Here is a 14,653-nt window from a genome sequence, read left to right as displayed (position 1 = left end):
ATTCCCAAGAAGAGTATGATGGACAATACACAGATTTTGAGTCCTGGCAACTACGGGGCTCGGCTCAATCGGCCGTGTGTCGTGCCCGGCAGTGGGGGAGGCAAGGCTTCCGCGGTCGTCATCCCACGAAACCCTTGCAAGGGAAAACCAGCAGCAGCAGGACAGAAGACGCAGGAGAAGAAGACCAAATTAGTGAGAATAGGAACGTGAAATGTTACGACAATGATGAGGGTAGGGAAATTGGAGAATGTTACGCGAGAGGTGGAAAGGGGAAATAAAGATATTTTAGGTCTATGCGAGGTGAGATAGGAGGATGGCGGGGATTACTGGAGTGATCAGTATAGAATAATTCACAGCGGCGGGGACGAGAGCCAACGAGGGGTTGCCATAGTATTAAATGATGAAGTAGGAAGAAGCGTAGTCAACATAGAGCAGGTAACGAATAGATTATTACTAGTAGGGATAAAAGCAGAACCGACGAACTTGGTTATTATTCAGGTATACATGCCACCGAGCAACCATAAGGAAGAAGATGTCGATAGGATATGCGATCAATTAGAGGACATACTACCTTGATCAAAAAGTTCCCGGAATAACCACCGTGTGGCGCTCCCATCGTTCCGATTTGAGTTCTGTTTTTTTTGTTAAATTGGTACATCTGTTGTTGATATTCCCTTTAAATCTTAGTGTCATAACTTGACATTTGCAAAAGTTACGTAGCCAAGAGTACATCTATCTCTGTGTGTGTTGGCGATTTTTTACAATTTCAGAAATGGATTTAAATTTGCAACAACGAACTTGTATTAAATTTTGCGTAAAAAACGGATTTAGTGGCGCACGGACGTTGGAAATGTTGGAAAAGTGTTTCGGCAACGATTCTCTAAAAAAAACGGTCGTTTACCAGTGGCACGAGCGGTTCAGAAGTGGTCGTGAGTCAATCGAAGATGATGAACGCAGTGGCAGGCCATCGACATCGAAAGTCGGTGAAAAAATTGATAAAGTAAAAGAAATGTTGGTCAATAACCGCAAATTAACCATCAGAGAGATAGCGGAGGACTTGAACATTGCCTATGGATCCGCCCAAGACATTGTGGTTAATGATTTGGGTTTCCGTCGTGTAGCAGCAAAGTTGGTGCCGAAAGACCTCAATTTCATGCAAAAAAGAGACCGTGTTGACGTCGCAAAAGACATGATTTGCGAGGCTGAATCCGATCCCACATTCATCAAAAGGATCATTACTGGAGACGAGACGTGGGTTTATGAGTACGACACGCAATCCAGACATCAGGCAAGTGCATGGCGTTCACCAAATGAGCCGAGACCAAAAAAACCACGTCGTTTTCAGTCAAAAAAGAAGGCAATGCTGACGGTTTTCATGGATTACAACGGTGTAGTGCATCATGAATTTTTGCCAGAAGGCCAGACAGTAAACAAAGAGTATTATTTGGGCGTTATGAGACGTTTGCGTGAAGCAATTCGCCGAAAGAGACCAGAAATGTGGGCAGAAAACTCGTGGATTTTGCACCATGATAACGCACCGTCGCACAGTGCTATCATTATTCGTAATTTTTTGACGAAAAATGCAACAAATACCATCCAACAGCCACCGAATTCACCTGATTTGGCTCCCTGTGACTTCTTTCTGTTCAATCGAGTTAAAAAACCATTACGGGGAACGCGTTTTAGCAGCCGAGAGGAAGTAATGGAAAAATCGCAGGAAGCACTGATGGACATACCGAAAACCGAATATAAAAAATGTTTCGAGGATTGGATCAAGCGCTGGCATAAGTGTGTTGCAGTCGATGGGGATTACTTTGAAGGGGACAATATAGATTTAGATGAATAAACTTGTATTTTTAATTTTCTGAATAAATTCCGGGAAATTTTTGATCAAGGTAGTAGTCGCATGTGTTCCTCAGGGAAACATTTGATAGTGATGGGGGATTGGAATGCGACGGTAAGCGAAGGAAGAGATGGTGATGAGGTCAGGGACTACGGTTTAGGCACGAGGAATGACCGCGGGGAGAAAGCAATTGAGTTCTGCAGGAGATAAGGTGCCAACTAAATCACCCAACACTTGGTTTAGACACCACAAAAGACGCTGGTGTACATGGAAAATGCCAGGTGACTCAGAACGGTATCAGCTAGATTATACTGGTTAGACAGGTTTAGGAACAATGTGATTAATTCGCACAGCTTCCCGGGAGCGGATGCGGACTCAGACCACGATTTAGTTGTTATGAAATGTAGCGTACGTTTCAAAAAGATAAGGCAGGGGCGACGAGTTAGAAAATGGAATGTAGAAGCATTAAATGGGTTGAAAAGGAAGGAATACAAACAGGCGGTAGAGAAAATCATGGAGGATGGTAATGGGCTTAGTATTATCGAAGAAAAATGGGAAATCATCAAGAAAGGGTTGTCACTATTGGAACCGTTAACGCTGAAAGGACTAGGAAACAATGGATGGGGGATGAGATGATTACAAAGATGGATGAGCGGTGAAAATGGAAGAATATAAATACAGAATTAGGCAAAATGAAGTACAAAGAATTGAACAATAAATTGAGGGGGGCAAAAAATAAAGAAAAAGAAGCATGGTGGAAGACGCAGTGCGAGGATATGGAAAGTCTGAGGAGGAAGGGTGAAATCGGTGCGCTGTACAGCAAAGTTAAATCGTTATCGGGAAGTAAGAAAGGAAGAGCTATGCTAACAGTTAGAGATAAGGCGGGTAAGGTAATAGTTGACGCAGGAAAGATCCAAGAGAGATGGCAGGAGTATATAGAAGAACTGTATAGTAAAGAACTTTTACCAACAAAGTTAGACATTGAAAAAGAATATGACGTAGAGGAAGATAGCTTAGGTGCAGACGATGCAGGACTAGACGATGAGATAGAAAGGGCATTAAGGGAGATGAAAGTAAATAATGCCGTGGGGGTAGACAACATTCCCGCGGAACTATTGAAATGTTAGGAAAACGTGGGAGGAAGAGGCTATATGGGCTGATCCGTAGTATTTATGAGGAGGGAATCTGGCCGGAAGACTTTTTGAGATCAGTTTTAGTTCCTATTCCGAAAAAGGTAAAGGCCACATCATGTGAGGACTACGGGACGATAAGTTTCATATCCCACGCAGCCAAAATTGTTCTCAGGATCATAAACAAAAGGATAGAGAGTAGGGCAAATGATTACTAAGGGGATGATCAGTTTGGGTTGAGGAAGGGGAGAGGTACGCGTGATGCCATTGCAGTAATGGGATTATTAATCCGGAGGAATATAGACCACAACCACGAGGTATTTGCCATTTTCGTAGATTTCGAAAAAGCGTTTGATAGAGTGAATTTGGAAAAATAATGAGTATATTGCAGAAAATAGGAATAGATTAGAGGGTAAGTAGGCTAATCCGCAACCAATACATGTCTAAGACTGCTCAGGTGCGGGTGGGAAACGGGGAGTCCGGATGGGCAGTGTTAGGAAGAGGTGTAAGGCAGGGTTGCCCATTATCACCGTTGCTGTTCAACCTGTACGCAGGGGAAATGATTAAAGAGGCATGGTAAGAACTGGAAAGGTAGGAATGAAAGTGGGCGGGGAATTCGTAAAACTGTTAGGTTCGCTGATGACCGAGCTTTAGTTTGTCAGTCAGCCAAGTGGTTGCAAGTAATGCTGAATGAATTGGAAATTCAGTGCGACAGGTATGGGATGAGAATCAATATCAATAAAACAAAGGTTTTGCGATTCTCTAGAAAGAAAAAGGCCAAGCTAAACATTAAAATAGGAGGGAAAAAACTAGAGCAGGTAGAACAGTTTACGTATCTCGGTAGTATTTTGGACCAACATGGTCAAAGTAGTAGGGATGTAAGGAGAAGAATTGCGCTAGGTAAAGAGGCTTCCTTAAGGAGGAGGGAGTTGATGACAGGGACGTTGAGTAAGGATATTAAGAAAAGACTCGTAAAAACCTTGATATTGAGCGTAGCTATGTACGGCGCGGAAGCAAGGCCATTGAAGCAGGAGGATAGACGTGGACAGGACGCTTTTGAAATGTGGGTGTGGAGAAGAATGGAGATGGTGAAATGGACAGAGAAGAAAACAAATGAGGAGGTACTTGGTATGGTGGGCGAAGAGAGGGGTTTGTTTGGAGAAATCCTATGGAGGCAGGGAAAGTGGATGAAGGGGGTATTGACCGGCAGTGGGATGTTGAAGACTGTAATTGAGGGGAGAATGTTAGGCAAACGAGGAAAGGGAAGGAACAGGATAGGGATGTGGAATGGGATGAAAGGAGGAAGAAGGTACTCAGAGATGAAGAGGGACCTGATGTAGAGTAGGATATTGTGTTTTGCTAGGGGTCACAAATTATTTGATTAGTAATTATGTCCATCCAAAAACCTACCTTAACCGGTAGGTTATTTAATAATAATAATAATTATGATAATATCTTTGCTTTTCTATCGAGAAAGTGAAGGAGGCTTGCTCTTTTCCTGTGGTGAGGCTACGCATTGAGTATGCGGCGAGCAAATAGCATCTCAATCGACACTGACTTTGGACTTGAACAAGATACTGGGAAAATCCACCGGATTCGTGAACATTCGTGGAAAAGAAACCAATATATGTGCGAAGACCTGGAGCTGGCTTTAATCCTATCGCAGGGTTACCAATCGTGTGGCTTTGCACTCGGCAAAGAATAAATAATTCAGCCAAAATTCACACCGACAGGACAGGCAATTGTCACGAAATAAAGAGAGGTAAGACTGCCGAGCGTATACATATGTCCAAGCATTTGTTTTTACCGCGCACTTTTCGCGGCATCGCCTCGCCTTCACTTCACGGTTGGCGACATAAACCCACGCGCCCCAGGGACGAATGGGTCGTGCGTGTCTAAGCAGTGGTAGAGCAGCTCACGGACGCATTTACGAATTTTCTGCCCTGGATGAACTGAATGTTACCTGAAAGTTAATGACTGCGTTGCGAATTTATCCTGCACTTTTTAATGTGTTTCCTATGTGTCTTTTGAACATAGTTAGTGGAGTTGTTAGTAAGAGCATGTCAATTGTTATGTGTACTGTCGGATATTGCACGAATAGTGTGTTTCAGACGCCTCCTTCCACGAGGAGGCCATTCGGTGGATCCATCCGGGTGCCATCTGCTAATGGAAGCAGTGCATTGGATGCCGTATGGCTGGTGACATTTGAAAAGCATTGCGACGTCAAACCAGCACGAGCAATATCAAGAATGTATTCCTTGCGACAGAAGGAATGAGATCACTTAACATTACAGGTTATTTAGGGCGAATGCCAAGAAGGAGTTTCGGAAAGCCTTAGGGGAATTCAAAAGGGAAAGATCACCTGAATATAAATAGCGAAATATCCGAAAGCAGTTTGACCGTGCGTCAGAGAGGTTCTGGTAAATAAGTAAAAATTTAATTCACTAAAAACCGAAAAAGGCGGAAGAGCAACCAGCAGTATATAACAGACCAACTTATTAAATTCCTTCCTTCAAAGCGTCTTCTTCACCGATGTCTCACCGAATGTCTCCGATAGCTTACCAATTCGTTTCCGCCAGCCGATGCCAATGATAGAAATTTCATATGATGGAATAAAACGTTTGCAGAAAAATATCAATCCTAATAAATCGCCTGGGCCCGATGGAATTCCCGCTCCTACATTTTACGATCTAGCATCGAATACGTGGTCCTAGCAATAAATGCGTGAACTTGTGCAATCTAGCGGCCATGAGGCGGACTGTAGCCGCGCCCTTCAGTGGCGCTAGTTGCCTGACCCCATGACCGGTCTGTGCTTGCCGGATCATCGAGCTGTGCGTATGGTGCCAGTTATGTTAGTTTCTGTTGTTCTTGCATTTACTGATTGTTGAAAATGGAAATTGATGCAATAACGGAGCAATGAATCAACATCGATTTTTAAGGTGAAGTGCGGTGAAAGTTATTAATAAATTACTGAAATGTTAACAGCTGTTTACGGTGATAACGCTCTGAAGAAAACATCCGTTTTCAAGTGGATTAAGCGTTTCAAAGATGGCCGACAAGACGCCACGGATATTGCCAGGCCGGGACGACCTTCAACCGCCTGTGTTGACGACAACTTTGATCGTGTGCGGTCCCTTGTCCTCACTGATCGTCGAAAAAACCCCTATCCAGATGCCAGAACAGAAGAGGCCCTATTACACTAAATGACTTAAGCACACACGTCGGTAGCAATCTGAGGTTATTTGCTAACGACACTGTGTTAAACAGGAAAATAAGGAGCCAACTAGATCGGGAGCTACTCTCTAGAGACTTAGACAATATCTCAGAATGATGCAATACATGGGGATTAACACTTAATATAGATAAATGCGCAGTTTTGAAATTTTGGAACAAAGGAAGCGAGGAACAGGATATAAACTACAAAATAGAGGGTTCAGTACTGACTACGCCCAATCAAGTTAAATATTTGGGGGTTGTTCTAACACCACGCCTTTCATGGGGAGCAAATATCAGGACAATATGTGGATGAGCTTTAAAGAAACTTGGCTTCATAAAACGGGTGGTGGGGAAATGTAATGAAAAAGTTAAAGAGAGGTGTTATTTTGCTCTAGTTAGACCTCATTTGGAATATACCGCAAGTACTTGGGATCCTTGGGAGAAAATTTGGCAAAAAGAATTGGATAAAGTGCAGAGAATATCCGCCAGATTCGTTAAAAATTGTTATGATAAGAACACAAGTGAGACAGGTCTCTCAGGGGATTTAGGCGGGGAACCACTAGAAGTGCGGAGAGAACAAGCGAGGCTTAGACATTTAGAAAGGTTCAGAACAAGCGAGTTTAACGATGACACTAGAGGAATCATAATGTCCCCACACTACTTAGGTAGATCAGACCACAAAGATAAAATAAGGGAGATAGATTCCAGTACAGATAGATACAAATGCTTATTCTTTCCCCGAACAATCAGAAATCATAATAGTAAGAAACCGAAGTCACTTTAGAAATATTAAAAACATTTAATTTACAAGTCAGAAAAAAATTATACATTGCAAGGATATTAAGGTGTATTTGTAGGTGCATGTGTTTGTTAGTTGGTGGTTTGAGTGTTTGCATGTGTGTGTCGTGTATGTGTTCTTGCATGAGAGTATGCCATGTTTTGTTTGCGGATGGTATAAAATTGTGGCTTTCGCATGCGTTTTTTTTCTTTCTTAATTACGGGTGGTGTCCTAATACACCCCGCCACACGCCCGGGCGGCGACTTGCGCGGTATCAAATAGATGTAGATGTATCCTGTTCCTTCCCTTTCCTCGTTTGCCTAACATTCTCCCCTTTATGACAGTCTTCAACATCCCATTGCCGATCAATACGCCCCTCATCCATGTTTCCTGCCTCATTATGGTTTCTCCCAAAAAAACCCTCTCCTTGCCCACCATACCAAATATTTCCTCATTCGTTTTCCTTTGGTGGACGAATCTTGGATCTATGCGTATTAACCGGAAACAAAACAGAAATCCACCGCATGAGTCTTCCAAGACGAGCCAAATCCGACAAAAGTTATTCGTGCACGAAGTACATCGAAGCAAATGATCGCCTGTTCCTTCGGAATAACTGGACATGCGGCAACCCTACCGTTAAAGCAACATATACCGTGAATTCTGAATGGCACGCGATGAGTCATCCTTCGTACAGCCCTGATTTAGAACCAAATGACTTCTTTTTATTCCCGTTTATCAAGAAAAAAATTGCGTGGCCAACGTTTTTCGGCACCTGAAGAAGCCATTAAAGCATTCAAAAACCATGTTTTGGAGGTATCTCAATCGGAGTGGAAAAAGGGTTTCGGAAATTGGCTCGAGCGCATGCAAAAGTGTATTGATTATAATGGAGAATACTCGGAAAAACAATAAAGACATTTTCAATATTAAATTGCTGTTTTTTCTTTATTGGGCTCGAAATATAAATAGCAACCCTAGAATGTTTTAATGCGATCTTATTCTTTGAACAAAGTAGATAAATATTAATAAAACGCGGAGGACTGAAACGATGCTGTAACTTGTAGGAGCGTCTATGAGCGTGGACGCCGTATGGCGATCTTAAATCTCGATTTAAGATCTACTCCTTTGGTGAATGGAAGTCTATTAATTGAATGCCCTCCATTGGGGTATGGTGCCATGATGTCCTAGAGCCACGTGTGGGAATACCTCGTCGTTATGATATCTGGAATGACCTTAGTGTGTTATTCAATAATTGTTGCGATGGAATGGCCTAATGGACTCGTGAAATGTGCGTTTAAAGATCCTGCAGTTCCATGGAAAACATGGCTTCGTTTGAGCCTTTACTCCTTTGCTGTGCAGATGAAGATTCAAGTTCCCGATGCATGTCGTCTGCATCGTGCCACAGACCATTTCACGTATGGTGTACCAAAAAAGTGATCACAAAACAGTAACATAGCTTAAAAATGCCTTAGCGTCAAATTACGATAAACAGTAGAATGACGCTCTTTTTTTGGCACTGAGTAAGTGCGATGGGAAGAGGCCACTGGCGAGGTGGAAGAGGCCCGGGGCATCAATGTTCGAATCGTGTCCACGACCCTGGGGTTATCTCATGACCATTTAATGGAAACAATTACCGTGTGACCAGTGGTCATAGTTGAAAGGCAAGGTGTGCTTGCGCTGAAGATTGACAGCGACATGAATATTACCGCTCACAGTCGTAATTGCTGAGTGAGGGATGGTATATATGTCGGAGTGTTGCTTAAAAATTAGTCGTGTGATCTCTTCGAGTGGGCTGTCGGAGGCACTCGCTGGGTACTTGGTTACTCCACGATATTCCTCTGAGGAAAATCCTCGGATCTAGGGCAGAGAGTGTCACGGCGTAAGGGCCGTCAGCACCAGGTGCGGGTGGAGCATGCGCGGGACACACGTGCGCCCACCCGATCGCGGTTGTGTTGGTCAGAGCAAAGTGATGGAAGCCACCACCAAAGAGGGTGGAACCGAACGAGGATTACTCCGAAGGGAACAGTTTTTTGTTCTTCCGGCTTAATTTTGTTCTCTCGACGGAGGCAATCCATTTAAAGTATTAGTTTCAAAAAATGGAAATGCGACCATATCGATCGAATAGATAAGATTTCGCACGCATCGAAAGTGACTCTCAGGATCATTACTAAGAGGACGGAGAGCAGGGCAACTAATTCAGTTTGGGCTCAGGAAGGTGAAAGAGTAGTGCATGATGCCACTGCAGTAATGAATTGTACTAATAGAGAGGAACATGCAGGAATACAATCAGGACGTATTTCCCTGTTTCGTAGACCTCGTAAAGCGTTTGGTTTAACGAGGATGGTAGAATTAATGAACGTTCAGCCGAAATTAGGAGTGGATTGGACGGATAGGAAACTTATCCTCTCTACACGTTCGTGTCGCTGACTGTTCAGGTGCGAGTTGCGGGAAGGAAGTCCGGACAGGCAGCGTTAGGAGAAGGTGTAAGGCAGATTTGGCCATCATTGCTTGTTTTTTTTAATGATTGTGTATTTTAAAAAAACAGAAATAGTAAATGAGAGATGGGAATGCAATTCGGGGGATTATTCTTAAAACCATAACATTTTAGAATGATCATGCTTAAGTTTGGAAAGGAAGACGTGGGCGAACGAGTGATGGATAGGATACGACTGTTGGTCGGAATGGAAGGAGATGCGAGTGAGTGAAGGGGGGCCTGCGTATTGTAGGATTGTCGGGTGCCAGGGTTTGTTTGATTGGAGGAAATTGCAAGACATGTATCATTCATTGTTGTTCCCCAGTATTATTTGTGCCCACCATCCTTCGTCTTCGTGTGTGGGTGTTTGTTGACATTTAAGCCTAAAATGCAGTCCCGCCATTCTAATGCATATGATTTAATAACTAGCTGACTATATTCCGAGCCTTTACAAGTTGTTGACCAAATTTAGCCTCGCCGTTTCTCCTCGCTTCTCGTAATCTAACTTTTTCATTTTAGTGGTTTTAGATGATTGGTGTATGCATAAGCTATTTATTGTTAGTTTCCAATGCGTTGTTGGCATTTATCTTTTTGCTTTTTGCATCCTTGCCTTAAAAAATATAACTGTCGGAGGTGGGATGTCTATTACGGTCGTTTATTGAATTGGATGGAAGTGTTGCTGTCTGGGAATACTGCCGATATTTATATCGTAATATCGTTTAAATCGTTAGTTGGGAATCTGTGATGTCTTCGTCTTTCTTTTCATAAGTTCCCCCTTCTAGTTAACTCGATACGGAGGAGATTCTTTGATAATGTCACCGTTTCAATTTATCACTCATCGTGTCATTGGTAATATCAATTATACTCGCAATTCGATATTTTATTCGCCCATAAACGTTATTAATGTTATATTCCTTTTCTTGATGAATGAACACCTTCACTTCGTCTTCGTAAAGGAATTAACTGGATTCACAAGATAGAAGTATCAGCATGCTGCAGGGAAAATCATGAATGATGGATAAGAGTGCACTATTTATTATTATTAATATGTAATCTACTGGTTAAGGTAGGTTTTGGATGGACACAGCTACCAAATAAATAGTTGGTGACTCCTAACAAAACACAAAATCCAGCATCCTACTCTATATCAGGTCCCTCTTCATTTCTGAATACTTTCTTCCTCCCCTCATCCGTCCAGCATCCCTATCCTGTTCCTGCACTTTCCTCGTTTGCCTATCATTCTCCCCTCTATTACAGTCTTCAACATCCCACTACCGATCAATACACCCTTCATCAATTTTTCCTGCCTCCATAGGATTTCTCCCAACAAACCCCTCTCTTCGCCCACCTAACCAAGTACTTCCACATATTGAAATGAAATTATTGACTTCGTAATTCCACACACTTTATTTAAAAAGGTTTCGACGTTGGGCATCATCATCAGGTGGTCCTCATAGAAGCAAACTTGGCATATATGTATACCTCCTGATCATAGGAGGGGGGGTTGATCAGAGAGGGAGGGTGGAGGGGTAAAAAAGGTTACAATGTAGCTAGGAAGAAAAAAGAGAACTACATCGTTCGGTGTCAATCGTTGACTTGGAAGAGTGGTAGGCCTAGGAGTGGGAGGGATACGAAATTTCGTTGGCAAGTTCATCTCTGTAACGGACGCATTTGAAAATTTCCAAGTGCTCCAAAGCATTGAGCCTTTGACCCTTGTTCTCAAAATGAATAATTTTAGTCACAAAGTCTCTTTTGTGGTCACTTTCGATGAGGTGCTTTGCAAATAGGGATGTTATGTTCTTATATGTACACGTTTGGTGTAACCTACTCTTAAAGAAAGGTGCCCAGAGGTCACACACAAATTAGCGTTCCATCAAACGGACGGCTAACTCGCTCAAAGTGCTCTCCACAAAGCACCTCAAGTAGGGATCGAGATACCACTGAAAAATATTCGACACTGCCGGGAGCCCGGGCCCTCTGGGTGGGAAGTCAGTACGATAGCCACCGCACCACCTGCTATTCGGTACAATTGAAGTGTCACGTTCGTTTTCCTCCATGTGAATGGGTCAGCCAGTGTGCTTGTGATGTTCGTGTATCCTTGGAATGGGCCTTAACTGTGGCGTTTCTCTCTCGTGTTTCAGGATCTGGAGTTCCACGGCGTGATGCGGTTCTACTTCCAGGACTCCGGGCAGAAGGTGGCGACCAAGTGCATCCGCGTGGCGTCGTCGGCGCCGGCCACGGCAGTCGTCGAGACGCTCATCGAGAAGTTCCGGCCGGACATGAGGATGCTCTCCGTGCCCGAGTATGCCCTCTACGAAATACACGAGAACGGAGGTGGGTGGAGGCCGAGGGCACTCATTAATAACAAGTGACACTCTTGTGTTTCCTCACTGTCCATTGGGATCAAAATATTTGGCAGTCATAATTTAAATCCGAACGTCGTGGAAATTTTTCTGTTAAAAATGAGGTCAACATTTGAGTAGCTGCAGCCATTGCTAGCATTGTCATACAATAAAATAGCATGATATGTTGAGGGAGTTCCTGCTCTTGCTTAATCCCCTTTTAGTGTTCTGATATAATAAACAGCAATTACACAACATGAGAAAAATAAATATCAAACAAGATCACATATTATTATTAGGTAATTTACTGGTTAAGGTAGGTTTTTGGATCTCTACATCTACATCAATACCCTGCAAGCCACCAAAAAGGTGTGTGGCAGGGGGTGCAGCAACAGGAGGAAAGGGTAAGGGATGAGGGGCTTAGGGTTTTTCAAATGGATGGGGAAAGGTAAGGGAAACCTGCAAAAAAAATATATATATAATTATAATCGTATAACCCTGCGCAGTCGCTACCTTGTAGGTTAATACTTATTATGTCGAGCCGGCTCCTGGGGGATTTCGATTACAAGAATTCTGGTCTCTTATTGTTCTCGGAAAAAATGACCATTTAAATCTGTCTGTCCTGCAGTCAATCTCTCTAATCTTACATTCGTGATCCTTCCGCCCGTAATACGTTGGGGTTCGTATTATGTTCTTGATGTCATCGGAAAAGGACCCATCTTTAAATGTTTTTAATAAGCTTAATCTATATTGTAATTGTCGCTGTTTAAGGGAATCCCAGCCTAAATTTTCTAGCAAAGTAGTTACGCTACTGCGTTGGTCATAGCAATTTTTGACAAATCTAGCCCCCCTCCGCTGAACTCGTTCCAATTCCGAAATCAAATTTATCTCTTGAGGATCCCATATACTGGCAGCATACTCTAGGTGGGGCCTGACTAGAGCAAGAAAACATTGTTCCTTCACTTTTTCGTCACATTTACCCAGCGCTCTTTTTACAAATCCCAATTTTTTATTAGCGCGACCGCATATTTCCCGTATGTACTTTCCTCAGGACAGATCGTGAGTAATTGTTACACCCAAGTATTTAAAGGAATCTACCCTCGCGATTTCTGTTTGTTTCACTTTGTAACTAAATGGGAGGAAATTACACCTTTCCCAAAAATGTATTGCTACGCATTTTTTCAAATTTAATTCCAATTGCCATGTATCGCACCAAGTCTGGATTGCATTTAGGTCGTTAGCTAATGTGACTCTGTCTTCGCGACTTTTAATGTCCCCATAAATCACCGCATCGTCAGCAAAAAGACGGAGCCTGCTATTAACCACGGTGCTGAGGTCATTTATGTAAATAAGAAACAAGAGGGGGCCTATCACACTTCCCTGTGGTACACCCGACTTGACCTTAACAGTATTGGATGATACACCGTCCAGGACGACTGTTTGAACACGATTTTTAAAAAATTGTCTTACCAGCATATAACACTACCGTGTATTCCATAACTTTCCAACTCAGCGAGTAACTTGCAATGAGGGGCTTTATCAAAAGCTTTTTTAAAATCTAGGAATATCGCATCAACTGGAATATTACTTTCACCGGACTGCATTATATCATGAACAAAGAATGCGAGTTAAGTTTTGCAGGATCTACCTTTACGGAACCCGTGTTGGTTATTAATCAATAAATCTTGGCTATCGAGGTACCTCATAATGGAACAAACAATGATGTGCTCAAGAATCTTACAGGAGATGGAGGTGGCAATATTGGCCTATAATTACTGGGGTTCTCCCAGGCTCCATTTTTAAATATGGGTGTCACAGAAGCTATCGTCCAGCCGCTTGGCACGCTTTCTTCTGCTAATGAGATCTTAAATATTATATTAAGAAAAGGAGCAATTTCAGATGACAGTTCTTTATACACACGAGCCGGTATCTCATCAGGTCCCGGAGATATGTTGGGGTCGTTGTTTTTGAGGAGTAACTTTATTCTGTGGGTGGAAAAGTCATTTGCTTGCATTGGCTGCAGGAATGTTTTCGGCAGGGTCTCTGGTATATTCTGGGAGCATTTGTGGAAAACACTGTGGAAGAATGAGTTTAATATGTTGGCTCCATCTAAACTACTTGTTACTTTATCCCCTTTTCGTTGTTCAATGAGTTTATAGTGGACTTTTTTCCCTACACTTCCCTGACGTAGGACCTAAACATCTTTGGGTTATCGTTTAAATGTTCACCTAATTTTTTCCTTTTGAATTCCGCTAGCACCTTCCGGAAGGCCTCCTTGGCAGTGGACCTAAATGCTTTGTAATTCTGTAAGGTTTCGTTGATTTTATCAGGGGAGGACGAAGGGGAGTGGATGGACACAGCTACAAAATAAATATTTTGTGACTCCTAACGAAATGCAAAATCCAGCATCGTACTGTACATCAGGTCCCTCGGTCCATCTCAGGGTACTTCCTTCCTCCCTTCATCCCGTCTAACATCCCTATCCTGTTGCTTCCCTTTCCTCGTTTGCCCAGCATTCTCCCCTCAATTACAGTCTTCAACATCCCCCTTCATCCATTTTTCCTGCCTCCTTAGGATTTCTCCCAACAAACCCCTCTCTTCGCCCACCATATCAAGTACTTCCTCATTTGTTTTCCTATTGGTACATTTCACCTTCTCCATTCTTCTCCACACCCACATTTCAAAAGCCTCCAGTCTACGTCTATCCTCCTGCTTCAATGACCTCGTTTCCGCGCCGTACATAGCTTTGCTCCATATCAAAGTGTTTACGAGTTATTTCTTAACATCCTTACTTAACGTCCCTGTTATCAACACCCTCCTTGTGAAAGCCTCTTTGCCTAGCGCAATTCTTCTCCTTATGTCCTTACTACTTTG

At 42.9% G+C, this 14,653-nt stretch overlaps 1 protein-coding gene across 1 annotated transcript in view; it reads left to right on the top strand.

The window, feature by feature from the left end:
• The window catches only part of LOC139691221 (afadin-like), a gene marked incomplete at its 3' end in the record, with an annotated part of 215,571 nt that overhangs the window by 23,554 nt on the left and 177,364 nt on the right, over window positions 1–14,653 (top strand). Inside the window, exon 2 of the mRNA XM_071588967.1 lies at window positions 11,579–11,771. Within this exon, the coding sequence (XP_071445068.1) occupies window positions 11,579–11,771 (193 nt within the window). The remainder of the gene's footprint in view (window positions 1–11,578; window positions 11,772–14,653) is intronic.

This window comes from Hetaerina americana, unplaced genomic scaffold (genome assembly GCF_022747635.1).
Source record: "Hetaerina americana unplaced genomic scaffold, ioHetAmer1.1.p SCAF_306, whole genome shotgun sequence".
Taxonomy (NCBI): domain Eukaryota; kingdom Metazoa; phylum Arthropoda; class Insecta; order Odonata; family Calopterygidae; genus Hetaerina; species Hetaerina americana.
The sequence above is the reverse complement of the archived record's forward strand: the minus strand, read 5'-3'. Positions and strand labels throughout refer to the sequence as shown.